General features: G+C 37.8%; 2 protein-coding genes and 1 long non-coding RNA gene across 5 annotated transcripts; 2 read left to right on the top strand and 1 right to left on the bottom strand.

The window, feature by feature from the left end:
* Positions 1–96: 96 nt before the first annotated feature.
* Positions 97–18903, bottom strand: adgrg4a (adhesion G protein-coupled receptor G4a). Of its 3 annotated transcripts, none has more exons than XM_036127473.1 (29): positions 18817–18903; positions 18556–18689; positions 16339–16971; positions 15169–15266; positions 13562–13620; positions 13206–13233; positions 13041–13078; positions 12783–12931; positions 12350–12409; positions 12167–12250; positions 11288–11373; positions 11143–11213; positions 11030–11057; positions 10884–10906; positions 10644–10786; positions 9987–10116; positions 9315–9421; positions 9011–9227; positions 8750–8912; positions 7170–7322; positions 6389–6526; positions 6247–6292; positions 5988–6091; positions 4919–5040; positions 2570–2838; positions 2045–2150; positions 1661–1941; positions 966–1067; positions 97–883 (listed from the first exon to the last, which is right to left on the bottom strand). In XM_036127473.1, exons 2-29 carry the CDS (start codon positions 18629–18631, stop codon positions 732–734), a joined length of 3666 nt encoding a protein of 1221 aa, XP_035983366.1. In that variant the 5' UTR covers positions 18632–18689; positions 18817–18903; the 3' UTR covers positions 97–731. The 3 variants fall into 3 exon arrangements, with proteins under 3 accessions (XP_035983366.1, XP_035983368.1, XP_035983367.1); XM_036127475.1 differs by having other exon boundaries at positions 16339–16968; XM_036127474.1 differs by having other exon boundaries at positions 18556–18686; positions 18817–18894.
* Positions 18904–20373: 1470 nt separating this feature from the next.
* On the top strand, positions 20374–22430 carry LOC118557326. The gene is made up of 4 exons (XR_004927806.1): positions 20374–20459; positions 20564–20642; positions 22094–22192; positions 22268–22430. It is a non-coding gene; the product is annotated as an uncharacterized LOC118557326 (long non-coding RNA).
* A 123-nt stretch (positions 22431–22553) lies between these two features.
* On the top strand, positions 22554–27538 carry LOC118557528. Its single transcript, XM_036127661.1, has 7 exons — positions 22554–22644; positions 22749–22799; positions 23679–23789; positions 23886–24030; positions 24126–24264; positions 26996–27035; positions 27145–27538. Exons 1-7 carry the CDS (start codon positions 22554–22556, stop codon positions 27411–27413), a joined length of 846 nt encoding a protein of 281 aa, XP_035983554.1. The 3' UTR covers positions 27414–27538.
* The last annotated feature ends 311 nt before the right edge of the window (positions 27539–27849 follow it).

The raw sequence follows: 27849 nt of genomic DNA, 5'->3' as shown, positions 1-27849 counted from the left end.
TTTTTCAAAAGGATATTTAAAATAATTAAATTCTTGGTCAATATTAGTATTTCATAGTTCTGTCGTAACTTTGTTTAATTGTTTAAAAAAGGAGTTCAAGTGAAACAAAAGATGAGCATAAAAACTTTTTTATTCCATTAATAAATTACACAATGTATCTTGTAAAAAAATTATGCTGTTTCAATTAATTTATGGTATGTATTTAAATTGTCACAATTTGTCTCACCATCAAAAAAATAATATGTAAATACAGATAAAAAAAGTCAGACTGATTCTGATTAGCTTATTAGTTCTCAGTAAAGACAGTCAAATCAATAAACATGTTTTTAATTCAAATTAAAACCAGATACTTGTCTGTAGAGGAAACATAAAGAGGTAAAAACCAAACATGATCAGCAGTTTTTGTGAAATAGATAGCAAAGTTGACATATGTAACAATATGTAAATATTCGTCTTGGTTTGGTGAAAACCGCTGAAATCCTTGAAAGTGCACCGTAGCTTTAAGACAATTTGACAATTAGTATTCTCCACCAGATGTGAAGGATTTTCAGTTCCTTTGAACTGACCCTGCAGTTGATTTGAGTGTTTACTTCCCGTATATGACAATACTTTAAGGTGAAAAAGTTAATAAAAAAAAAACCTGAGTATCACCCTAGAAATGTGCTTTTTGTGATCTCTCCCTGCTCATCACAGACTGAATTGATGATTCTTGTCTTTGCTCGTTCAGAGACTCACTCCTGCCACCTAGCTGTGTGAATGTGCCGGGGATTGTGGTTTGGAGTCAGAGACTTGATGGAGGAGGTGTTGTCAGAAGGAAGCGAGTCGGAGTTGACGAGGTTGCCTTCTTTCTTACGCCGATCCGCTGTTACAGAGCGGCTCCAGTCTGAACGCAGAAACAAAAGAGAATGATTATTCACGTTGAACAACATATTATTGCTGTGGCCATGAAGTGGAAACAAAAATACCTGAGTTTTCATTGACCCTGAAACGTCCACAGCACAAATAGGCTCTCCACTGCTTTCTCACATTTTCCTTCATCAAACAGTGGAACAGAAAAATAAAAAACCCTGGAAGAAAAGAAAAACAATCCCTTATCATTATGAATACCGTTAAAAAAAAAAAAAAAAAAAAAGAAAGAAAGAAGAAAAACAGATAAAGCAAGGCAAGGCAAATTTATTTGTATTGCACATTTCAGTACAAAGGTAACGCAAAGTGCTTTACATGATTAAAATATAGGAAAATAAAACAGAACAAAAGTAAGCTGGAATAAAATGTAGAAACAAAATAAAACATGGGAAAATAGGAATAAAAAGCAAATATTAAAAACAGGACTACAAAGTTGAACTAATGATGTTGCAGTAAAACAGTTGAACTAGAACAGTTGAAGGCAATCCTAAACAAATGTGTTTTTAATCTTGATTTAAAGGAACTCAGGCTTTCTGCACTTTTACAGTTTTCTGAAATTCATTCCAGATAAGTGGAGCATAGGAACTAAATGCTGCTTCTCCGTGTTTGGTTCTGGTTCTAGGTATGCAGAGTAGGCTGGAGCCAAACGACCTGAGTGATCTGGGGGGGTTGATACACTGATAACAAGTCTGTGATGTATTAGGTGCTAAGATAGCTGCATGCAGTGAAATCAGACACACTTATATTTATTTACCTTGGAAGGAATTGCAGATTGCAAACAAGTACATCATGACAACTCGTCCTGGCCCGAATGAAAAGAAGCCCATTGACCACGTCAGGCCCAACAGGACAGTGAGGCCAACGACTGCTCTGAAGTCCTGCATGGCGCTGCGGCTGTTGGCCAACGGCTTGTTGGCTCTCATTCGTTTGATCTGGACCAGAACCACGACGAACACGGTCATGTTGCCCAAGAAGACGAGGAGCACAAACGCCACCACCGTGACATAGTAGAAATGTTTATTCTGCAGCCAGCAGCTGAGGGGGTGGAGACGGAGAAAGCAGGGTTTGTTCAGACGTTTCTCTTAATGTAGAAGGAAACGTAACGATGTTTGGGTTAGGCCGTTGCTGCTTTACTTACAACTCTTTAGTGGATTGAAGCGCCACTCCCGCTAGTTCAGGTACAGCGCTTCCATAGGCGTCTTTATCTATGGCGAGCACCAGGCTGACTATCAGCAAAGGAATACCTGTGGATGACAGAAAGATTCAATTTATGCTACTCGCTCTCTTTTTTTTCTTCGTTTTTTTTTTTTTTTTTTTGCTGTGAAGCTATAATAGCAAAGTCATGCAAACAGATGTCTTATGTTTAGGGAGTTTTATGTGTGCAGCATCCATACTGGATTTGAACACCAAGTAGCTATCCATATCATGCCATGAAAATGTTATTTTTCAGCGTTTTAGTCCTAAAGCATTGTTTTTTTGTACTTTAAGAAATTCAACTGACATGTCGCTAACTATCAGCCTAAACCCAATCAAATCCTGCCAGCAATCCAAGCCTATTTGTTGGAAAACTGAAAGAAACTATACAATAACTGAGTGACCAGTGTGTGCAACAAATTCTACAGTGCTAATTGTGATTCAAAGTTTATATGAAGTTCTTTCTTACCCCATCCGACAGCGCAGAACTTCAGTAAATAGGAGGGCACGTAGGTGTTGAAAACCTTCACCAGTGCGAAGTACATGTGAACGGCTTCCAGACCCATCCAGGTGCAGGAGGCCAAGAGGAAATAGTGGAGGAAAGCAGCGGTGGTGATGCACAGGCCGTAGTTGGAGAAGGATGACAGCCAAGTGTCGACGAGAAAGAGGAGGCTCAAACCCAGCAGTGCAGCGGACAGGTTGATGAGTATCTTAGATGGATAGTCCTGACGCAGCTTCCTGCCGAAGAGAACATTAACAGTGTGGATTATGTAGAAAATTAAGACTTAAGTCCATAAAATTCAAATTACAGGTGTGGAAAAATTTGTTGGCCCCTGTAAAACCTTTTTAAAAGTTTTTTTTTTTTTTGTAGCAATAAAATTTGAAGCTGAAAGATTTTTTTAAAAACCTGACGTTTAATTTCAGCTATAAGTCAGAGGGGGACGGAATCATGTTAAGAAATTTTTAACCTAATCATAAATAACAACATTATTAACAAAAATTTAACTGAAGAGTATTATTTATACTGCAGTAAATTGATGAGCGTCTGAGGACTTCTAATTAATCCATTACTTTCTATTTGCAGGGGGGAATAAACAGGATGTGAGAGAGAAATCGTTTCTTTTAGCCGCTCGCCTCCTGGCTGGACGAGAACGTCATGTTTGGTGAGTTTGAAGCAGATCAGAGCCTGGGAGCCACATAGTAAAGTGAATGATGATTTAATAAACAACAAAATAGCAAACTTCAAACAAGGCAAGGCGAAGACAAGAACCAGGAATGAGCAAGGAGCGGACCAGAACAGGGGGTGGCATAACAGAGGAACTGACAAAGAGTGAGCGTGAGCAGGCAGATTCAACAGGGGCGAAGACAGAAAGAGAGTTATCAGCCCAGGTGACAAAGGTAACAGTAACTGAGCTGAAGGAGAGGGAGAGCAATGAGATGGCAAGGACTGGAGGAAAACAGAGCCTAGCAATAAATACAGAAACCACAAAATAAACTCACTAGCTAAACTAAAGGCAGGCAGGAAAATAAGGATCTTACAGAAACAAGAATAAATTACTCAAACCATGATGAGCAGAAAACTAATGACAGGACTAAGAAGGAAGGAACTGAATCTATTGTTGCTATCTGATCGAAAAAATTAGCTGTAATGGTCGGACTTTCCCCTCGGAAAGTCGGAGAAATTTTTTAGGGGCGGTTCACCGGCTCCAATATGACAGCCCCTCGCATCAACAACAGTAAGATATGATGAAAATACGTTTATTTTACAAGACACAGTTGTAATAGTGTGTCTAAAATCCATGTTACACGTAGAGGCTGCAACTCTGAACCGCACAAATTGAAAGTGGAGTTTGCATGTAAAAAGTGCAGCTTTAAAGGATGTTTCTATGCAGTACTATGAACAAAACAACAGCTTTCCTGGCCGCTGCCATATTGTAATCCTAAACTTTTGGGGATTTTTTGCTTTTATTTTGGTATCCCGATTTCTCTGACTAATAACCAGTATGCTTTTTATTCTGGCTTAACCCATTCCCATCTCCCATTTTGGATTCCTAAGGTACATATAGACTGACAAATACCAAAAGGTATTTGTCAGTCATAAACATAAACAGCACTGCAGGATCCACAGGAACCTAAAATTAATCAAATTAATCAAAGACTTGGGGATCATGACAGAGTACACATGTTTATCTGGCCATCATGCACAGTGAACAGGATTCTAAGGAAGTAAACATGACCAAATCTATAGCAAATAGTAGCATAATTTTTTAATCATTACTCCATAACAACTATTAGACGCTACCAACATGCTAATCGGGGCCTAAATATAGAAAATATAGAAAAGATGGGATGTGAGCCAGAGAGAAGAAAGCCAAATAGAGGGCCCAGGACTCTGGGTAATGTATGATGATTATATAAGGAAGAGAGACGCAAAAATCCCTCTCTCTTTATGCCTGAAGCTTGTGAAATGTCAAAGAACAAGACGAAATGTTATTCTTTAGGCAAAAAGGTGCTCGAACAAATTTCCCACAGAGGGGTGTCTAGAATCGGACCACTGATTATTTTTAAAAAAAAACAACTATGTTTTACTTTCCAAAGATCCCCTCCCCCCACACACTATATCAATTTACTTAGATTAACGGCTGGCTTTATTTAGAAAAACTTTAATTTTCTCCTAATGCTTCTTCTGCAAAAACGAGGAATCATATTTAAAAGTCATTTTTGCATGAAAACATTACACTATGTGGTACTTAAAAGAAGATATGTGAAAACAAAAAGGTTTTATATCACAAGATTTTGTGTTGACATTTACACTTACTCAAAAATAAGGTAGGTGAGTAAAGTTATTCCTAAAAAGATGGAGGAGACACCACAACCGATGTATGAGATCACTGTGAGAACCACCATATCAGTTTCACTGAGTTGGGATCTGGTTACATCCTGAAACATAAAAACAGGGCAAAGGTTTGATTTCATTCACCATTTTCAGTTTTAATGATAACACATACAGGTGAATCCAGATTACAGAGAGAGCCAGGGAAAACAGGAATCAGGAACGCTGCAATGACGAGACCTGAGCATTAGCTGCATGGATGAAGACAGAGGACTTGACAATTGGTAATGGCTGGGCTGACAGTGGCAGGTAGCGCTAATTACACAGGTGAGCAGAGTGACTGGCTCTAATGGGGAACAAGATAATGGCCAGACAGGTGGCTGTTCACACTGTGCCTGGTTCTATTGGAGGATTATTCCTGTTAAAGGGAAGTTTTTTCTCTCCACTGTCACCACATGCATGCTCAGTATGAGGGATTGCTGCAAAGGCCAAGAACATAATCCATGCAATTGTCCACGGTTGCTACATACTCATGCAGGAAAAGTGATTCAATGCAATCTGCTGAGTTTCCTTAGATGGAATATTTTCTAACTAATCTGTCAACCGATCATGAGTTATTAGATTAAACGGACTTTGGAAAGTGTCTTGAGATGACGCGTTGTGAACTGCCGCTGTGTTAATGAACTGGAATTAATTTATGTGTTGCCCTTTAATCTATCACCTGAGATTTAGCAATATTTAAGTAATATAAATCAAAAAACATACAAAACCATTAGATCATGATCTCGGTTTTCAAACACTGACTAAAGTAATAGTTATCTATGCTTTTAAATGTTTTATTTTTTGGAAAAATGTCATAGTGCATGTAAATATCAGATTTCACCTGCATAGACCACAGCAAGGAGAGGTGAGATGCCCAGGTGTGCTCTTTATCGTCAAATAAAATAAGCTTGTTCATTGTGAATAGCATTAGTATCCTCTGTTGTTATTGTTCGAATAGGGTGCAGAGGGCTGTTTCCTGGGTTTATTTATAAGACGCTGGGCAAACACTCACCAGCAGGACAGCAAAATGTGTGAGGTGATCACAAAGACAGCTGGTCTGATGAGAAGAAATATTCTGGGTTTCACAGCCGTTGCTGTTCCAACCACCAAGGTCGCCTGGAAATACACGCACAAGCCAACAAAAACAGACACAGACATCCTCTTATTAAACCTTCTTATCAACTCAGCCTCCTACATGTAATAACCTCTGAGGCTCAGCTACAGTAAATCCAACTGTACACACAGGAGATAATAAGCAAAGACCAACTCACCGTACTTCTGGAAATCCCAGAACATACACCGCACCTTGTTCTCTGGCTATAAAAGCAGGAAAACGTAGGACAATATCAGAGCAAACACGGGCGAAAAGCTTTGCTATAGATGACAAAAAAAACTAAAAAGTAATGTTTATACGTTTGTGGGTGTTAGATGTGTGAAGGTGACCACCACTCGTTCCTTCAGATTGATGACTTGGCTCCTATTAACACTGGCAGATACTACATGGGAGTTTAGTGTCCAGTTGCGCTCTGTTTCATTGGTTAGGTAGGGGTCCTGTTAGTAACAACACAATACTGGTTCATAAAGCAAGTAGAAGACAATATCCTTCACAAAGATCAGACTTTTTTTTAATCTATACTAGCTATCTTTACTATAGTAATATATTTATTTAATAATCACTTTCCTTAAATCATTGTACACTTAATTTATATCTAATTTCTTATTTGTTTCTTCCATAATGGTTTTGAAATCCATTCATAATATGCCCATTCTGAATCTACTCTCAGGCCTGTTTGGCTAGCATATACGCTAAAAACTGGAATAAAGACAAAAACAAATTCTCTTTCCAAAGATAGCAAAAAACACATCTCTTGTTTTTTTGTGTTTTACATCTCTTGTCTGTAAAGCAGAAAGTGTTGCCCAGCAACCTCAGAAAGCCAATGCACTTAGACAAAAAAGCAGTTAAACACATAAAAGCCCTACAAAACATGCTAAATGTCTATAAAATTCTTAATGCCCCTGGAAAACTTTGATGTGCTTTCAGTAAATCTGGACATGTGACACGAATGGGGCGATTCTATTTACGGCTTTCTGTCTTTTAATTTCAATTAAATGTGAAATGTCTATTTTTAAAAAGGAAATTGTATGTACATATGTATGTATGGTAATCAGAGAAGCATAATAGGTTACAAAGTACCTGAAAAAGGTCAGGTGTTCCATAAAATTGAAACTGTACTCGTGTTGTGTTTCTTACTCCAGGTGGAAAAAAGTTGGTGAGCTCAGAGGGCAAAGAAATAGTTGCGTTTGCCTCTGCATGTGGTTGGCTGACAAAGCTTTGGTTAACAAAGATCTGGGAAAGAAAAGTAAGACAGACATTTAAAACCATTTCAGTTCAGATTTTCTTGTTTTCTTCTTGGTAAATTAACAATTTATCCTGGTAGCAGCTTTTGACTGGCCTTACTTCAGGATGCCATAATGTACCAGCTTATTAACATTGGCTCTCTAATTATAAAGCTATGCAAGCAGACAGTTTTTTTGGTAATAAAAGGGATCTGTTTCTTTTCAGGGCATCTCTTTAAAGTAAAAAAAAACAACAATGCTTTGTAGCGTCTGATAGTATCAGATCTTGACGCCTCAGGTTGAGCTTGGAGTGTATTTCTAATCCAAAGTTTACGATAAGAGTAACTAAAAAAAGTTATGGATAAACACCTGAACGTGGTCAAAGACAGTAAAAGCCACAGGCTAAACGATGCCAAATATGGAAAGTGTCTGCCTAGTGTAAGACTATGCCTAATGTTAGAGTCACACATCGGGGAATGCCAAATATGGTACTATAAGTCTACTAAAGAGACTGTGTTTATAAATAAACAGGGATTCTTTAACATTTGGCTTATACTTCCTCCAAACCTGTGCACAGATCTGTATTTTTTTTATACAGGCCTGTCTGAAATAAAATCCACCTTGCTTCTGCAAAGTTTTGTCAATGGATTATTTTCCTAGAGCATTCTTACGTCGGACGTTTGAAGGTAACCTACCAGACACAGATGTATCGGAATAGTTTCAGTAATACTGTCCATTTTCTCACTTTTCCAGATCATAGAAAACCTGTTTCTAAGGTCCATCTAAATTTGAGGAGGGGGGTGGGTATGGATATATTGGTTCTCAGTGGAAGCTGATAGGGCTCTATTCCATTTTGGTAAAGTGTCCTTTGTTCCTGTTTTGTGGTTAGAGAGGGAACTCAGACATTGTAGCTTTTGTTTTCTTGTATAGATACAGATGTCCTTCACTTTTAGACAGGGTTGCTTTGTTGTTTTAGCTTTGGAGACCCCAACGCTTCCCTTTGTTTGCTCTTTCTTGTCTTGTATATGGTTGTCGTACCTTGATTGTAAAATAAATAATGTTTTTACTAACTATTCAGATGTTATTATCTTTTACTTGAACATTATTACTTAAATGGTCACATAAATATTAGATACATTAATTAGCCAAGGGGTTGAACTTCCCTCCTGTTTAAGCCACTGCATGCTGAATGCTTGCAGTGGTTAATCTTCGTCAGAGTAGACAGACTGTCTGCATAGTGCAGCAAGAGATAAAGGAAGGTTGTTATGTTATAAAGTATATCCTGCTGTTATTATGTTATAAAGTATATTATGTTATAAAGATAAATTGGGGATGATAATTTCCTTTAAAAAAACATCCTATAACATAATGCTGCCCAATCCTATATCTCTGTATACCATCGAAATGCAAGACAGATTCACCATGCTACCCCCTTACCTCAGGGTTCATTGTAGAGGACAGGGACACACCAAAGGTGAGACCACTGAAGTTATCTGGGTCGGCATTGATCATGGAAAAAGCAATTGCAGGAGCTTTGATATTTGCCGATTCCCCTTGAAATTCCATATTGTTCCCGATCTGGTCTGTCAGATCAAGGAGACTTTCCCAAAGAAAAAAAAAGGCCTAAATTAACAATTCAGTGAAAGGTAAAATACAACATTCAGTGTGAATTCAGTCAGCCTTTCACTTTTTCCTTACATGTCAGCCACTGGTGTGACGTCAGTTTCAGAAAGCAGGATATTGGACATGATGTTGACAATGTCACCGCCAACTTCAGGCTCAAGGACGCTGACGTCAACCACTTCCCCTAGCTTCTCCACCACCGATCCCAGCTCAGAGGAAGACAGCTGGGAGTTATTACTGAGCTGAACATCTACAAGGTCCTGAATTATGTCCACAACCTCAGCTGCATTACCTAAAAAAACATTTGCATTTGTATTCGTTATTACCATGTTATGTAAATATGGAAATAAATCAAAGTTTGGGTGATTGATTTTCTTACCAGGTGTGACGGTAATGTTGCTGATGTCTGATATTGTTACAAGCCTGTCGCAGTTTGTCATGTTAGGATCAGCCCAGCTGGTCCTGTCAGTTTCAATGTCTAGTTTACTGAAAAAAAAAAGAAGACAAAATGTGTTTCTGCATCTTTGCAAGTTTTGATTGAGGGTTTCATAAAACAGTAAGAATTATTAGTAATAAAGCTGTCCTGTGCTGATTATTGACTCAACAGGCACCAACCCAATGTTTACTGACAGACCATAAAGCTGATTATTACGCAGTAATATTGCTAGTGCATGACACAGAAGCCTTTCATTAAAGTAATAATTCATGTGCATTAAATCGATTTCCTGTTCAGGCTTCAGGACGGTTGAGACTGAGATGTATTACATTATCAGGGTAATGGCTCTGAGCGTAGTTTGGATCATGCTCCTCTTTATTTAACAGATCATTCTGGTTTTTGCTGTGGCTCACTTGAGGCATAAATGCAAAATATGATCAGCTTTTGTACAAGATCAAAAAAAATTGACTGAAACCCTAAAAAAGCTGTTTGTCTAATTCCTGTTTTGTCATTAATGTATTGTATAATGTAGCATACAAATTGCATGATTCCTTTCCATCAAAAGACTGATTGAAGTCAAATAAACAATAGTTTTTCTTGCTGATTATGTCTTACCAAAGTCTGTAGGCTTTATTTGAGTCTGGTTTCCTGCATCGCATCTCTGTGATGGCTTGTGGAAATGTTTCTGGCCAAATGTATTGCCCATAAATTGATGAGACTTCCTCTTCTAAACAGTTTTTTGGCTCTGAAAGAGAAGAAAGATAAGGATAATGCTGCACGTTGACAGCATACTGTATGTTTACACACTCTCATACCTTTAATATTTGAATATTTAAAATTTTGTCACATTACAGCCTGGAATGCTATATATACACATTTATTTTGGATTTTATGAGACGAAGCAACAGAAAGTAGTGGACAATTCTGAATTTGAAGGAAACAGATACATAGTTTCCAGTTATTTATGTCTTTCTTTTAACATTTTTCCCCTCAGAAATATTGCTTTTTATGGAAGCATTCCAAGTCAAAGCCACTGTTAAATGACAGCAATATCCTTGCCACAAGCTTTGTCGGGTAGACTGCAAACGTCTGGAACAAGGTGCTCAGAGGAGACCTAAACTGCGCTTTCTGTATAAAGCCAGAAATAGTCTGTCACATAAAATGCATTACATTTTGTTGTTGTGGTGTGACACAAATGAACTTGAAGGATTAGGGTGACATATGTTTACTTTTGCAGAGCACTTTATACAGTAGTTTACAAATGCAGCATACCTATGTGGTTGACTGATAGATTCGTTGACTGGATTGCAAAAGAGACGTTTTCATACTTTGATGTCAAGGCAACATAAAGCAAAAATTCAACATCAGTCACGTTGTTTTTGCGAAACTCCTGAACATGGAAGTTGCAGTAGTATCTATAGATATAAGATATGTTAGTGTGAAGGAGATGGATATAAGACCAAATAATAAATCTGCAAAGGACTGGCAAATGTTTGTTTTGTGCTCACATACTGTTTCTGTTTGTTGTAGGGAGTCTGGAAAACAGGAAAGCAGAGATTTGACCCTTAGAAATAAATGTCATTTAGACAAAACAGTTTCATAACATTCTCATCTGATGATTTAATTTGTCTTGGTACTAAACTAAAATGAAAAGTTACCATCAAGCCAGAGAACTCTTTCATGCTTCTGTAATACATAACAGTTCAAGACAGTTAATATTAAAACAACCATGACACCAATTGTGCACCAAGACAGAAAAAAAAATCCCCACCTGCCAAAATCTTCATGAATGACAAGATTCACCACAATCATGGTGCGATTGACCTCAAGCTGTTGCTTCAGCTTTAAGAAAAGATGCATTAATGCACAAGTTTTTGTATATATGATTTTTCACAGTGATTATTATAAGATCTTACCCATTTTTCAATGGTGTCCTTTGGTCGTAACGGGTTCCCTCTTATGAATAAGGTCAAATTCACTCGAAAAAACTGATCTGGCATGACTGCAGAGTGAAAAGGTGGAGAGAAATCAGACTGGCTGCATTCACATATGCAAACATTTTTTTCATAGAATTTTAGACGACATTTCTGCAATAAGGGGGAAAAAAATCCCACATAAAGAAAATATAGTTTATTCTACTTAATTTTTATTTCTTATTTTGCTAAACCATTAATGTTATCCTTAGTGCTATCTTTTGTTTTTCACAACCATCTGATGAAACAACACTTGGGAAGAACCCTCTACCCCTTCACCAAAGTTGGTACTTTTCTCAAAAGCCTGCTATATTGAACTCCATACTCAAGTTGTACCAATTTATCAAACCCTGGATGCATGCAGCTTTCAAATAAGTAGCTTTCATGGAATATAAAGTCCATCTTTGAAATGGTTACAGTGAGTAACAAGTAAAAAACATTACTTCATGCAATTTAAATACTCAAATATTTGGTAGAAAAACCAGTTAAAATGTATGTATCAACTTTAAAATTTTAGGTGTACAGATGCATTTTACAGGTCTTTGCAAAAGGTTGTGTCTTAATTGAATGTGTACAATAAATCCACCCCCCCCCCAAAAAAAAAATATATATATAAATCATATATTTAGACGTATATTTTAAAACAATAAAATGTCACTTTTTTGTGTGATGAACAGCAAATAAACATAGTTTTGGTGATTCAGATGATCCTAACCACCCTGAAACGTTTGGTCTGAATCAGCGTCAGCCACTAAGGTACCTTTTTACAGGTTTGCTGTAAACATACGTTATCTGTTATAAATAGTTTTTTAAATAACTAACCTGCTACAGCAGTAAGATCTAAAGGTTCTCCTGTTGTTGACACATTAGCAGGCTGAAGTGGTGCGCTCCTCGTCAGACCTCTTTCTGTAAACAAAATTAAACATTCTTACTACAGGTCCCAGTAACATGACAAATGTGAATGCTTCTTTTATTATTTAACTTTTTTTTTTTTTACAATCTCACCTGAAGTGGTTAATAAGGTTGTAAGAGTTGGTGGAGGTCCTGTTACCTGTGCAAAAATTCCTGAAAGACAGAAAAGCACTAAAACTAAATATCAGCAGAATATGTAATGGTATTTTTTATTTTATTTTTTAAGATTTGGAAACAGTTTCGTTGGAGACGTTATTCAATTTGTACCTGTTTTCATCATTTAAACAGCCTTTGAATGGCTGTTAATTTAGCCACAGCGCAACACAATAGCAAAACATAAAAAAAAGGAAGTAATATGCATATCTGCAGCTGACATGAAATGAAAAAGTTACATGATGATGATAAAACAGAAAAAAAAAGTGAAGCAATAACTGTGTGTTCAGATTAACATCCCCCTTTAAGAACGGTCATTGTTGTTGCCGAGTTTAATGAATGACTTGAAGCCTACAGGAAGATGTAGACTCACCAGCAGGAAGTACGCTGATGCTGTCGTGGACAGCTTCGATGGCGAGGAAGTTGTAAGAGAACTTCTCGCTCAATAAAGCAGAAATATCCGTCTGAACCGTTTTGACATCGGCAGCAGGATCCACACTCACATGGACCTCACAGTGGAAACTATAGAGGGAAATTATGAGAGTACCACATCATGGAGACTGGTTTGAATAACATTTAACTTCCACCAAACATCCCTTCATTGCCTTTTTTTATTTTCAGCCCATCTCACCATTTCACACAGGTTAAGTTAGATTTTTCTGCCAAATTCTATAAAACAGAAACAGTAGGAAATGTTTATTTAAAGGTTACAATTTGACACCATTTGCTTAAGAAAAAGAAGATTGTTTAGCGTTTTGTGTGTTTTTTCATCAGCATGTAATATCAAGTTGAGTACCTGCTGGTGATTCACATGGCATGTTGGCCTGTTGGGGACACAGATTGGTCAAATTTCAGCCAGAGATGCTTTCTGTGTTAGCTATCTGTCTGTTACTCAGCATGTTTTATACACATTATTTTAAAGATGATGTACTATTCAGCCATGCAATGTATTTTTGATTGCGTAATCATACATAAATCAGGTAAATCTAGACTGTACACTTAACACAACCACCACAAAATGAAGTCCTGTTTAAATGTCCTGTAATCGTCAGGTAAGCTAAACCATAAAAACTATAAACCCGTTTTGCATACATTTACTACAGTATGGAAGATGTCTGACTGATGCCAGGCTGAAAAGAGAAAACAAGTTACCTTTGAGATGAAACGATAATGTCTTGGACAGAAATGTTATTTGGAAAAATTCTCGAAAGCTGAAAGACAGAAAAAAATGATTAGATATTCAACAAATGTACCTGCTGTAGTTCTGGCAATAGCCCCATCACTCTATTTCATATCTGCCTTGCCTTTCAGTGGCATTCAGATATATATAGCTTAAAGTATTTTATGCTCCGATAGATATTTTACTGTAGCGTCTCATCTCTAGTGAGGCCAGTCACAAACGTTGTAGAGATGTTGTTATCTGGCAAGAGCATCAAAGCATAACAACTCACCCTCACAGGTTTCCTAACACTTAAATATTTCATATGTTGAAAAATGCAATTATTAGACAAAGATAATCAAAGTATATGCAATTTATAGCTTACATATCATGATGCAATTTTTTAAGGAAAAAAGCTATCCAAACACTTAGCCCCTATGTGAAAAGCTACTCGACTTTTTGTCAAATCATGACTTACTTTAACCACGATTTTTTTTCCACTATACCTTGATCACCCCTTAAATAGGACCCTTTTGACGGTATGAAGTAGGTTAAAGGATTTCAGAGAGCAACACATCATTTCCTGATCTAAGGAAATTGAAGAATCGTCAACAAAGGTTTTCACAGAAATTTCTACCACTTTGGGGGTCCAGTGAACAACACTGAGATTCATTATTAAGAAACTTAGAAAATACGAAACAGTGGTGAACCTTCCCAGGAGTGCTTAAACAACTCTAAAGCATCTAAAGCACTTGATTCAACAATAAAAAGAAAAAAAAAAACGACTGGCTAAACTGACAAAATGGCATCCATGGGAGAGTTACAGGGCAGAAAACCAAAGAGAAAGAAAATGCCCATCTGACATTTCACAAAAATATATTGAAGGCTTCTGGTTTAAAACTAACACACCATTTAAAAAAAAAAGAATATAACACTGACGGCCACACAAGGTAGATGTAGTGAATGTGTCTGGGGCTTATTTCCTGCTTCAGGATCTGGACGATTTGTTACAACTGATGAAACATTTTCCCCATCAGAAAATGCTAAAGGAGAACGTCAAGCCATGCAAGAAATGCTCAAGACAGAAAGTTCACCTCTTAATAACCCTACCCTGAAGAAACAAAAGCAAATGGCGGTTCTAGGGTGTGGCCTATTCAAAGCCCAGACTTAACTATGTATGGGTGACATGATCTAAAATAAGTTGTTCATGCTCAAAAACCCTCCAATGAGGGTGAATTAAAATAATTCTGCAAAGAGAAGCGGGCCATGATTCCTCCAGAACCATTTAAAAGACTTGTTACCAGTTATCTTAAACCCATGAAGCAAGCATTTATCAGGTTTGTGAGAAAATTACTTTTTAACATTAAACACGTGTGGTTTGCAAAGCGTTTTTTAATCATTAAATTACATGATGAACTATAACACGTTAAATACTGTACATTTAACACCCTTCTTCCCAATATACGTGCCCTTTAAAAACAGGGACTCAAGTGTTTGCTTCATTTCCTCACGTCTAGATCCCCATTAAACACGTTTCAATACATGCCAACATGGCAAGATGGGAAAAGTGTGACAGCAGATTATGGTAATGTGTTTGTACCCAGTTCCTTGTGATTCCTTGCAGAGAGAGTGAGCAGTTTTCAGGGTTTGTAAGGTCAGTGATGGATGTCCACATATGGATTTTGTAATTAGACCAGTCTAAAAATGGAAGAAAGGACAATGTTAGAGCTACCAATAGGACCAAGAACCTCAAAATTAGGTCAAGAATATTTGAAAGAAAAAGTATTTCAGGATCTTGCTAAAGTAATCATAACCATTTAACCTTTCCACACTTTGTCCTGTTACAACTAAAAGTTTCACAGTATTTTGCAAGCATATGTGAACATTTCAACAATACAACATAGCACATAATTGTGAAGTGGAAGGAAAACGTTTTTTACATATGAAAATACGTAATATTGGCCATGCATTCGTATTCGGCTACTCTAAATACTTAATACAACGAGAAATTAGAACTGCAGGCCTTTTGAGCAGTGTTTCTGCCTTTATTGCAAATGATATTGAATGGAGAGCATCTGTAAACATTAATTTTTAATCCTTGCCACAGACTCTCACTTGGGCTCAGGTATGGACTTTGACTAGGCCACAACCAGTCCTGCATTCATTTTCTCCTGTAGGGTGAAGCCCTGTTCCAGTATTTTGTAGGTTCTTAGAGGCTACCCCCCCCCCACCCCCCTGGATTTTCCTGTATTAAACTCTAACAACCATCATTGTTTTTGTCACTCTTTGGTAAACACCAGATGTGGGGAGTGCAGAAGTAAAGACTGATTCTCTCGCCTAAATTGAGGATCTTTGCATCTTTTCCAAAGTTACAATGGATCTCTTGAGCTTTTCTCTGAACAACGGCGTCTCTACCAGACCTGTCATTTTAATTCGACAGCCATAGGTAGGTTTAAAGTTCTGCAATACTCTTCTCATTTTAGTAATCTAATGGATTAAAAAGTGTCTTGTGGCATGCTCAAAGCTTAGGGTTATTTTCTGTTACATTATAAATTGAGGGTTATCTGCATAGAGGGGGCTAAATACCAAACGCTTTTTAGATTTTTATTTGTAAGTTTGAAACTATCCTTTTCCCTCTGTAAGCTCATTTTCGATGGCCCATCACGTAAAATCCCCTTAAAATATATTGAAGCTTAAAGCTGCAATGTGACAAATTGAGAAAAAGGTAAACAGGCTGGATAACTACAAACAAAGTGACATGTAGACATACTGCAATGTAGATTGTTGTCGGGCAGAGGAGGGCAGTCATATTTCCACTGCTGCACATCCCACCTCACCACGTCCCCTTCCACGCATCCCAGGCTGCTCAGCTCCTCAGCGCTCCACTCCTTCCCCCACATCCTGAACAGACCTATCTCGCCGAGCAGGTCGTTACCGCTCTCCGGCTGCACTCCACCAGTAGGGTGAACAACATGAGACACCCCCAGAGTGAGAGTGCCATTTTGTGCCAGTTGCTGGTGTGGGTCGGCTGTAAAAAGAGGTTCCTCTTTCAGGATGGTTCCATTTAGGTACACCTTCAGCTTTTGCTTTTTAGCAGACCAAGTGAGACAGATGGAATGCCATTCATTCGCTTTGAGTTTCTGACGTATCAGGTACTGTTTCTCAAAAAGCCAAACTTTCAGCTGTTCAGAATTGCCTCCAAGTCCCAGCTCTTTCTTTTTGGTGCTCGCGGATCGGTAAAGGAAGCCTGTCCATTCTGCTGAAACAGTGCGTCTTAAAAGGATGCAGACGCTCAGCTCAGTCAGAGCCGGGACCCTCACTTCCGGATGGAGCTGCCAGAGACACGGCGGGCCTTTAAACTCCAACTTGTTTCCCCACAGACTGCTTTTGCCAGAGTTGGCTGCTGAAAGGACACACAGAAAAGATCAATAAGGATCTAAACAACTGTTTTTTGAGCCCTGAACGCATCTGTGGCTGGGGAAGATGAATGAAACAATGATAGAAGGGGTTTGCACAACTGCAAATACAGCAGGAAAAAAAATCTAACATGCACTTTTCTCAGTACAGAAAATACATTTGTGACCAGATGTTGGTGACAAGCCAAGCAAACAACACACAAAAACAAATGACAACAATTAAATCTATAGATTGTGTGCAATGAGGCAGAACAAGTATTGAATACATGATAAAAAAAACAAGCTGTAAAACAGCACACATAGCCAAAACAGTTTAAATCTGTCAGTGTTTAAAAAGTAATCAGCTGGTTTTGTTCTAAATGATGATGAGAATGATTTAAAAAAGTTTCTGATTACCAAGGTATCACATAAGAAGTATTTCATGGTGGATAAAAGTTAAGATTTCCCTCTAAACCTGTGCACTGTCATGGTATTGGTTGCGCACTTATTTCTCAATTTCTAAATATTCCCGTGAGCGCTACTCTCACTAATTCTGTCCTTTCACCACAAGCCAGCCATCATTAGACATTCTGCACAAGATTTCTTGACAGAAGAGTCAAAGGAAAAATCACAACAGAGTGGAGAGGTTCAAAAGGTTTTTACCTGATAAACACACCCTTTCTTAATCTTTTGTTTCCAGGCAAAATACTTGAAGATGTTAAGCAGCAAATTTATACGTGTTAAAATAAAAACAGTTTATGCGATACTCAGTCCAGTTTTAAAACTAACCTCAGTACATAAACTGGTCTGGTTAGGGTTTAAATGACTTGAAAATGATCCTTGATCCTGACAAACATGTTCTTTTTCTCCTTGACTTCTGCATTGCCTTCAATATGTTGATCATTCTGTCCTGATTCAGCTTCTTGAAAATAGTTTTTTTATATTGTCAGTTTCTCAATCGGTTGTCTTGTTATCCTACTGGTAGAACTTGTTCTGGTTCTGTTGACAACGTTGAATCTGATAAAGTTAATCTCACTCATGGCGTTCCACAAGGATCTATTCCTGGCCCATCTCTATTTAATTTAATCTTGTTTATTATTCATTCTATTTTTTCATCTTCCTGATTTCATGTGATTTTGTGTGAGCGCTACAAAAACACTTCTCTGTACTTCTCCATCCACATCCTCAAAGCAAATTATTCTTTCCCACCCCTACATTAGGGCTGGACGATATAGAAAAAAAAAGCATATCGATAAGATAGAAATCATATTGATATCGATAATTATCAACAAACTCAAAACATATATTTTCAGTGCAGCCCTGGCCATTTTATGCTGTTGCTTCAAGACCTACTTTTAGATACAGAACACACAAACACTGAATTCTAACTCAACCCTTTATTCAACCAACTTTTTAACAAAAGTTTTTAAAAAAGAAACAAGATCATGTGCTCCCTGAACTCTTTCAAGGTGCCAGAGCTTGGTCAACAAATCAACAACAAAACAACAAAACAACATGTTACATTTTTATTTTTTCTGCTGTACCACTAAATATTTTGTAGGCACTACTTTAGGCAACCTGTTTAATCTTACCTGAAAGTAGCGGACACAACGAGATCAATATGGACAACGAGGTAATCAGAGTAGGTAGGCGTCTCACTGACTGCATGGCAGCAATAATTAAAGCAAAAACCTCAGGACTGCTGCAGAAATCAAGTGTGCATCTGCTGTAAAAGAAACAGAAAATCTGTCATGTTTTTTTTTTCCAGTTGCTTTCTCCACAAGAAAAGATAACATGCTAAGAATTTATTCTTAACTGCATGACGAAACTGAACAAAACAGAGTCAGACTCACCATCATGTTATCGCTGTAAAAGGATCCAGTTTGATGTCAACACATTTTTTGTCAGAAACTAAGCTCTCACTTCACTTATCAAGAAGCTGTCTTGACCATGACATCTGGTGAACGCCCCTTTATTACTCTGTGATGACATCTCCACAGCCTCTCCCTTTGGTCCGCGGAGTTACTCATTAATCACAAGCTATAAAATTAACTAACAAACATGATGTTGCTTAACCCAAAACTGAAATCTGAAGAAACAAAAAATCATTGTGATGATCTTTCACAATGTTTTCTTGCTTGAACAAAATTAGAAAAAAAAAAAAGTATAATTTGGAAGACAGCAATATAGCACTGCGTCTCAATGCACAACAGACCCATCAATCGTTTAGCTGCTACTGCAAATACATGGATTAAAGCTACAGAACACAGGGTTTGTCTGCTTTGATTTCCAAATTATTAATCATAGACACAGCCACATGATGTGGCTGTGACTATGTGCTCCTCTGTGTGTGTTTGAGCTTAGCTTTTATCAACTCGTGAGTTCAACCTAATATTCTCCTGCTTTGAGGTTTATCTTCAAGCGATAGCTGTCCAAACAAACCTAATTGGCTTTTCCGTGACACACACAATGACTTTCAGTGGTAAAGAACTAAGGGCAGATAGAGGTCACTATGATATTGAACTAGAGTGTGTTTTTTTATATATATATATACTTAATAGTGTTCTTCCAGCAAGTTACATTTTTAATTAAAATGTGACTGTGCGTCATTGTGTTTTTCTTGGTCCATGCTTCCATCAAGTGGTCAAACTTTGTATTGCAACTTGCTTGTTTTGAACGAGCTTGTGAACGTTTGTGCACTGCAAAAACACAACTAAAAATTAGTAAAATTTTCTTGAATTTAGTGTATTTGCCCCTGATTTGAGCAGGTAAGTAAGATTATCTGCCAATGGAAAGAGTATTTTTACCCCTAAAATAAGATAATTAGATGTACTGCACTTGAAATAAGTTGATGGATATGAGTTGTTCCTATTTTAAGTGCAAAAATCTTATTCCATTGGCAAATGATCTTATTTACCTGCTCAAATAAAGTACAAATACACTGCTTTCAAGAAAAAAATACTTACTTTTTAGTTCTGTTTTTGCAGTGTGTTATCCACACCATGAGTCTAGACTTATAGTAAGGTGTCGCTTACAGTAGAATCAGAGATTTGACCCCAGAAATGCAGACACCCTGACCCAAACAAAGTCTCTTTGTTGCATTAAGAACCGCAAAACAAGGGTCTCATTCATCTATTTCTGTCCCCTTCCCTTTTCGTCTCAATGGTCTGGACAAAAATGAGAGGGTTCCCCGGAGAGAACCTGAGACGAGCGGTTTGTGACGTGAGGTGCCCATCTGGGGGGCTTATATTCATTGGTCCAAGGCTGGTTAACCCGGCTGGGAACCCCTCCTGCGTCACAGGTGATGCAGAACGATGGGATTTCCCAAAGACCTTTCCCACCGTTTGCCTCCCTCTTCTGAGATTGGAAGAAACTTTCAGTGGTTTATTTTAGTAGTTTGAAGTCAGGACGAATACACAAGGTGCTGCAGATCAGGAACAGACATAAAGAGAAATACCTATAGGACAAAATATTTGGATCTTTTGGAACTGCCAGCGTAAGTGTTTAGAGCTTTTAATCTCCTCACGTTTACTCTCTCAGAAAGTGTTGTTCTGGGTTTTAGTTTGTGTAATTTAACATATTAAATCATTTTTTTTAAAGTTTTGTATTTCTGAAGTCAGAACGTACACAGGGAAGGGGCATGTTCACTTTTCTGATTGGAGCTTCCTTCATATTGACGGTATGTCTTTCCTTTTATCCCCCTCTGCTTTCCAAGTCACTTAAATATGATTGCACAGTGCATAATTTTGTTAAATATTGATATTATTTTGTCAATTTTCTGCATTCCAAAAATAGAACAACGTTTTGCACCTACATAAAATTTAAATGTTTTATTGTTCCTATACAGTATTTAAAAATCCTTGTTCTTTTAATGCATGTTTATAGTTTACAGCCATGCTCAGCACTTTGTTTCAGCTGTGGGTCCTTTAAAGTGCTTTATAAATAAAAGTTGGTATGCTAGGGTATGGTATAATATGAAAAAGTATTAATACCCCTTATAATTTTTCAAATTTTGTCATAGCAACCAGAAATTTAAATTTAATGTATGTTATTGTTTTTTTTATGTTTTGCTATAGAGCAACAGAAAAGTGCATAATTATGAGATGTAAAGAAAAAATTACATTGTTTGTAAAGAATTTTAAAAATAAAAATGCATACAGGACGATCCTGAAAGAAAGGAGGTGCACCTTTCATCAGGACTGACCTAAACATACAGAGCTACAATAAAAAGGTTTAGATCTGAGGTCTTAAACTTAACTTCTCAGGGATCAGTGCAACTTGTACATGTTTTTCTTCTTCAACACATGTGAGTCAAATACCATTTTCAGGATTTAATTCAAACTTTTGAGTTACGTTCCTTGGACCAGAGTCGTATCTAAAGGTTACAGGACTTTGGTCCTACGGACAGAATTTTCAGACTACTTGTTTAGATAAAACTGGCTTAGAAATACAAAGTCCAATGGTGTCCAAAGTCAGTCCTCAAGGCCTGCTATCGGGAGGTTTTTGATCTTTTAGCCATTCATCATAGCTGAATCCATTGGTCATTACCAGGCAGAACATGACAATTTGCTGAGGCTAATTAAGGAGTTGGATTATGTTGTTTAAAAGCAAAATACATTCAAAGCATGCAGGACACTGACCCTTGAATATTATAGTTAGACACCGCTGGCCTAGACCTAAATCTAACTGAGATTTTTTTGGCAAGACTTGTATCTAAATATATATTCTCTCCATCCAATCTATTTACCAAAGAAGAGTGTGCCAAAAAACTCCCAGTATCTAGATGTGCAAAGCTGTTGGAAATAAATAACAAAGAATGGACGGGATTCAAAGGCTGTTCCACAAAGTAACACATCATAGGGTTGAATAAATGGACATGCAACACTTCTGTAAAACCGTTCATAATTTTCCTACTTTGCAACGATTCAATATTTTTCTGTCTGTCCATCACATAAAACAAATCTAATTAAGAAATGCTGATGTCTGTGTTTCTAAGTGACAGAACGTGAGAAACGTCAAGGAGTGAATCTTTTGCGAGCCACTGTACGTGTCCATGGGTGTTGATAAAACAAAAGAAGACATTCACCTCGCAAAACCCCAATGTTTAATGCCTCACCCTTGTGTGCATAGGTGCAATCGGAGCCCAGATGTGATCAAACAGAGTTCTTGCACCATAATGGCACCTGTGTCGCATGCCCTGTTTGTCAGCCTGGGGAACAGCTTTCAGGGGTAATGCACAGCTTTTTGGTAGCATGAATTCCCTCCTTTAAATGTGTTGACACTAAATCTACGTTCAATTTCCAGGATTGTGGCTTTGGTGATGGTGGGGATGGGGTGTGTATTCCATGTGAAGAGGGGACCTTCAGCACAGACACGGGTGTGGATCCATGCAGGAGATGCACCCAGTGCAATCTGCTGAACCGCCTGGTGTTGACCGCCTGTTCACCCATCAGTAATGCTGTGTGTGGGCAGTGCCTCCCAGGGTGAGTAAATCCCTTCTACAACGCCAGTGTCTCTGTGGTTTAAGCTGATGCATACTGTAAATGTATGTTTGTGTGTTATTTCGTGCAGACATTATGAACTGAAGAGCATGACAGGAGAGGTGGAGCTGTTGTGTATTCCTTGTGATGATGCAGTCCGTCAAGGGTGCTTGCCCTTTTCGTCCCGAGGCTCCAAAACAGGTACGAAGCAAATATAAACCACCAACGCAACAGTGCAAATGTCAGGCTTCAGTACTTGTACGTATTTGGGGATTTTGTGAAGCTGTCATTTTTGGTGTTTGCAGAGAGCGCCATCATGTTGCCTGTTGGGAAGTCTGAAGAACCTGCAGAAAAAGGTATGGCCTGGTAGGGTGTCTGTGGCCATGCATTTTATGTAAATGTAGGGCTTCCATTGATTTGCGTGAACTTTGCTCTTTTCAGATTTTATTTAATCCACATAGGGTGAAAATTGTACATCCAGGTTCTAATAAGTACACACACTGTTCACTTAAACTAGTCAATTTTCTGGCTTTTAAACGTGCTTAATTCCAGAAGCTAAATGTTAGTCTACTTTGCCCTCTCCAAAGACATGTAATGTGTGTTTGGGATTATCTTCCTGTTCGAATTATAGCAGAATAGCTGATGAAGTGAAGTGTAATTGAAGAATTTGTCAACATTACACTGCAAAAAGGGAACAAAAAATAATTCAGGTTTTCTTGAAATGAATGTATTTTTCTTTGATTTAAGCAGATAAATCAGACTATTTGCCAACGGAGTGAGTATTTTTACTCCTAAAATAAAATAATTAGATATCTTGCACTAGAAATAAGATATAGATATAGATGAAATGGTCCTATTTTAAGTGGAAGAATCTTATTCCATTGGCAAATAGTCTTATTTAGTTGCTTAAATCAAGGAAAAATACATTAATTTCAAGAAAATTTGACTTACTTCTTGCAGTGTATGGGTGCATGCATATATCCAAGCCTGTATGTGGAATTTTATCCTGTGTAGATTAGATCAATTCTAAACCATTCTGAAATGGCTCTTTGTAAAATTCACATGATGATTGATGTATAACCATACCACTCTGAATTAAAAATCTATCTATAGCGACAATAAATTAATAGGAAATTCATGCCAATGATAAATGTATGTAAACCTTCACTGTAAACGCGTTTTCCATTTCTTTTCCCCCCAGTATAATATGACTAACTCTCTTGTTCTCCTTTAAGGAACGAAAGCGGAAAGTCTTTCTGTGGTCCTTATCGGCGCCACGATATCGTCCTTGTTTTTTCTTCTTTCTCTGTTGCTTTGGGTTGTCCTCCTGACTGTGAAAAGATTCAGTAAGTTCGATTATTTGTAATATTTCAGCCATCTTTGCTCTCTTATTCGAGTTTTCTGGACAGAAGTGAGATTCTAAACACATTGCCATCGTTCAGAGCGGGTTCCTGAGCACGGCCTGAAGCCTGAGGGGTTGCTGTCTGCCGCAAACCTTCAGTACGAAAGTCCCTCTGGTCACACGGAGAGAGCAACGCCACAATCAGAGAGTGCTTCGGAGAGCAGTTCCCCTGAAGACACAACGAGGTATGTTTTTTTGTGAATTCTGGAACAAAGAACATCATTTTAAACATTTTTATCATCTATGTTTCTTTTGCATTTCCAACCACCTCTACGCGCAGAGGGCAGAACTCACTGAACCATGAGAGCGAGTTGCATCCCACTTCTATCGTGATCAATGTCACCACCAACATCAAGCCCTGCAGTCAGAAACAAGATAACATCGTGCAGGAAGGACAAAAAGGCTTCACCACAGAGGAGGTGCTTTGTTTTTCCTTCCTCATATTCTGGGAATCCTGGAACAGCAACACTCAGATCTTTGCCGGGGGCTCTGTGTCTTATGGTTTGAACGTTATTTCAAACTTCAGTTTTAACGTTCATTTTTAAATAACTTTTCCTAATGTTTTGAAGCACGTGGTTTTCTTTTAAGTTGTTAAGGCACTTTGCCTGAATTGGGGATTGATTCAATCGCTGTCTTGCCATAAGTATCAGGCCACCCATCTAAATCCATGAAAGTCACTTCCATTATTGCAGATGTTTAAAACCCAGCACCTAGGCATGCAGGTCTTTTCTACAAATACATGTGAAAGAATGGGTTGCTCTGAGGATGCTACATGCCTAATACGCACAGGCATAAAATTACCTCTACACTAAATACTGCAGTCAGCTGTTAGGGGTATTATGGCAAAAAGGAAGCAATTGGGCTAAGTGGATGCTGAGGGGCATAGTCCACAGAGTTGACCAACTTTTTGCAGAGCTAATGGCTTCCCTCCAAACTTCATGTGGCCTTCAGATTAGCTCAAGAGCGGTGCATGGAGAGATTCATGAAATGGGTTCTCATGACCACACAGCTGCCATCAAGCCTTAAATCACCAAGTGCAATAGAAAACGCTGGATGCAGAGCAGGGGAAATGTGGCTGGCCTGCCCGACGGACCACCTATGTGCTGAACTGGAGCGGAAACTCCGAGCCATGCCTTATCATCCAACATCAGCGTCTGTCTGACCTACTAACTGTGCTTGTAGATAAACAGAGAAAACAAAATCTTAAATCTTATGGAAAGCCTCCCCAGAAGAATGGAGGCTTTTGTAGACTAGATTAGATTAGATTCAACTTTATTGTCATTACACAAGTACAGGTACGAGGCAACGAAATGCAGTTTAGGTCTAACCAGAAGTGCAATAGCAGCAAGTGCAGGATAAACAATGGTTCCATAAGTACAGGACATGAGTTATTACTGAATAAAAATGGAGATGAATACTATTATGAACAGAATTTTACTGATACATTTGTCCTATGAGTATAATATATAGATAACTAATATTGTGAACAAAATTTACAGCTGGATATGTACCGAATATAATATACAGGTGGATATTACTATAAATAGAGTTTTACAGATATGTACCATAACATAATATACAGATGGTTGTTATTATAACAGAGTTTGCATGTACTATGAATATATGTACAGATGGCTATTACTATAGGCATCTGAGCATGATATACAGGTAGCTATTACTATAAAATGAATAAATAAAGTTTGGACAGAAGCTATTTAAATTAAAGTGCAGTGGAAGGTAATTGCATAATCCAATTGAAGTACGGTATTGCAAATGTATATGTAAACAATTGGTACTGTGAATAAACAGTCAGCAGTGCAAATCAATATTGAGTCAATATTGATTTGCAACTGTGGCTGCAAATGGTGGGATTAAAATCAAAGTAAACGCTATAGATTAAGAATGGAAGGCAACTTAAACTCATGCATGTGTGTGTAAAGGTGTAAAAGTGACCCAGGACTTTTTGCAATATAATGTACAACAGTATTTATGAAGTTTTAATTTAAAATTTAAATCTCTATTTGACTATTTTTGCTGTCTTTAGTCATGAGGGATTTTTATACATACACAATTAGGCTTATCACAAAGCCCTTTTCAAAAAATACAAATATGACGCAAATAGAAATAAAGGTTAGCAGTAAAAAAACAAAAAACTAATAAGCTAAACTTTGGGGGAAAAAGAAATGTGTAGAACTCTGTCATGACCAGAGATGACGTTGGTTTAAAGAACTGAAGAAACTGCATCATGTCAATGATCATGATGAAGAGACATAAAAAATTGTAAGGGTGCTAAAATGTTCATCAGAGTCAAAACTGAAACTGCAAATGGTAGAAGGAAGAAGAAGAAGAAGAAAACATACAAATTAAAGTAAAATGTGTTTTCATCTGAAACGCCTGGTGCAAAAGTTAGTTAAACAGAACAAATAAATATATAGTAATCTTACAGATGCAATGAATTCAGAAATAAAACAAATCTACGGTGAGAATAAGGTTACATGAGAACAGAATATCCTCATCGCTAAAACACAATGAAGAGTTATATGAAACAGTCTAGAGACGCATAATTGTTGTCTCCACTGCCCTCAGGTGTTAATCTGATCCTTAGGCAGTAAAAAGAAAATAATCCCTGACCGATAATTTTAGTGCTTCCTTTTCTTTTTATCAGAACACCTGATTAATCTACATGGCTTGTACAATACAAGTTAATCTACTAAATACATAGGACTTATCCTATGGACTTTAATAGCACATGAAAACCAGCTCCTAGTCCGCATTTGTGCAGCTGTGTTTTGCATCGGAGGCTATATTATTATTTAGAAGAAGGAGAAGCGTTGCGTAATCTATCCTGCAACTGATAAAATGCATCCCTGGGAACCATTTTAGTATGAGGGAGGACACAACTAGAAACTAGATGAGGATAAATTATAACAGCATGGTTTTTAATTAGATATGTAGGAAAATGTCATATCTTATGCATGCCTCCTATTAAAATAGCTGTCTGTTCTGAGTGCTTTTATGATTAATAAGTGAAATAAGTCCATGATAGTGACTGTACATCTGTTGTTGCTGTCACTGTCAGTGATTGAATACATAACACTTTAGCTAAGGAACGAATGAATAATTCTGCCTCATCTACTTTATCAACATCAGATGGAGCAAAAACTGCAGACAATATGGGAGCTTGCTCAAGGTACGTATTCTAAAGCCTTTCTGCCATTAAAAGGGCCTTAACGAGTTCAACTCCAGGTTCTTTATTTTGCACGAGCTCATTGTGTTTCTGCTGTTCTGAATGTATCCAGGTCAGAGTATCGAGACGCTGAACTACGACACCATCCAGGATTTGTCGCTGCTGCTCGACTCGCCCAACCACATTTATGTTTTAAGGAAGCTGGGGCTGTCTTTGGGTGTGCCCCCGAAGCTCACCGCTCATTTCCACAGTTTCCAGGACCTTTTTCAGTACCTCCGCACCTCCACCTACACTCAGCTTCCCCAGCTGGCCCAGGCCGCTGCGCTCCTACCAAACTTTGAGGTTGTTTCGAGGATACACAGAGCTCTGGTGAACAAGTGACTGCTTCCACCCTGAGGACGTGTTCCCATGACTTGAACTGTTGTGTGTTGCTCATAATCCGCTTTGCTTGATGACACAGTCACAACATCACACTGTGTACCTGTAATTACTCCTAGACCAAAGAGATACTGTTTTTTTTTTTTTAGAGTGGAAAATTTGATTTGGAGTGAAATGTGATGTCAGTGTAAGCTCCTAATTCAGAAAAGGACTGACTTAACCGCACCTTATTTTGTGTATTCCATGTTAAAAGGAAAGAAATGCAAATATTTCACATAAATCATATCATGCAGCAGAAAAACAAAACCAGGTTTCAGACTTTGTGTTGTTAACATCAAGTTCTACCACATTCTAGTTACTCCAGCTGCAGTATAGGCAATATTGTTGCCTGTTGACAGCGTGAAATGGGCGAACAGCCCTCTGGCTAAAGCATGTGAGA

Source organism: Fundulus heteroclitus, chromosome 23 (genome assembly GCF_011125445.2).
Source record: "Fundulus heteroclitus isolate FHET01 chromosome 23, MU-UCD_Fhet_4.1, whole genome shotgun sequence".
NCBI classification, from domain to species: domain Eukaryota; kingdom Metazoa; phylum Chordata; class Actinopteri; order Cyprinodontiformes; family Fundulidae; genus Fundulus; species Fundulus heteroclitus.
The sequence above is the reverse complement of the archived record's forward strand: the minus strand, read 5'-3'. Positions and strand labels throughout refer to the sequence as shown.

Bases quoted from the DNA above. Each gene is read 5' to 3' on its own strand.
- adgrg4a (XM_036127473.1), bottom strand. From the start codon at position 18,631: ATGCAGTCAGTGAGACGCCTACCTACTCTGATTACCTCGTTGTCCATA. The intron at 13,234-13,561 runs GTAACTTGTTTT...TGTCCCCAACAG, and splicing joins ATTATCGTTTCATCTCAAAG to GCCAACATGCCATGTGAATC. The intron at 884-965 runs GTATTTTTGTTT...TTCTGCGTTCAG, and splicing joins CAGGGTCAATGAAAACTCAG to ACTGGAGCCGCTCTGTAACA.
- LOC118557528 (XM_036127661.1), top strand. From the start codon at position 22,554: ATGACAGGAGAGGTGGAGCTGTTGTGTATTCCTTGTGATGATGCAGTC. The intron at 24,031-24,125 runs GTATGTTTTTTT...CTCTACGCGCAG, and splicing joins TCCCCTGAAGACACAACGAG to AGGGCAGAACTCACTGAACC. The intron at 24,265-26,995 runs GTGCTTTGTTTT...TATCAACATCAG, and splicing joins AAGGCTTCACCACAGAGGAG to ATGGAGCAAAAACTGCAGAC.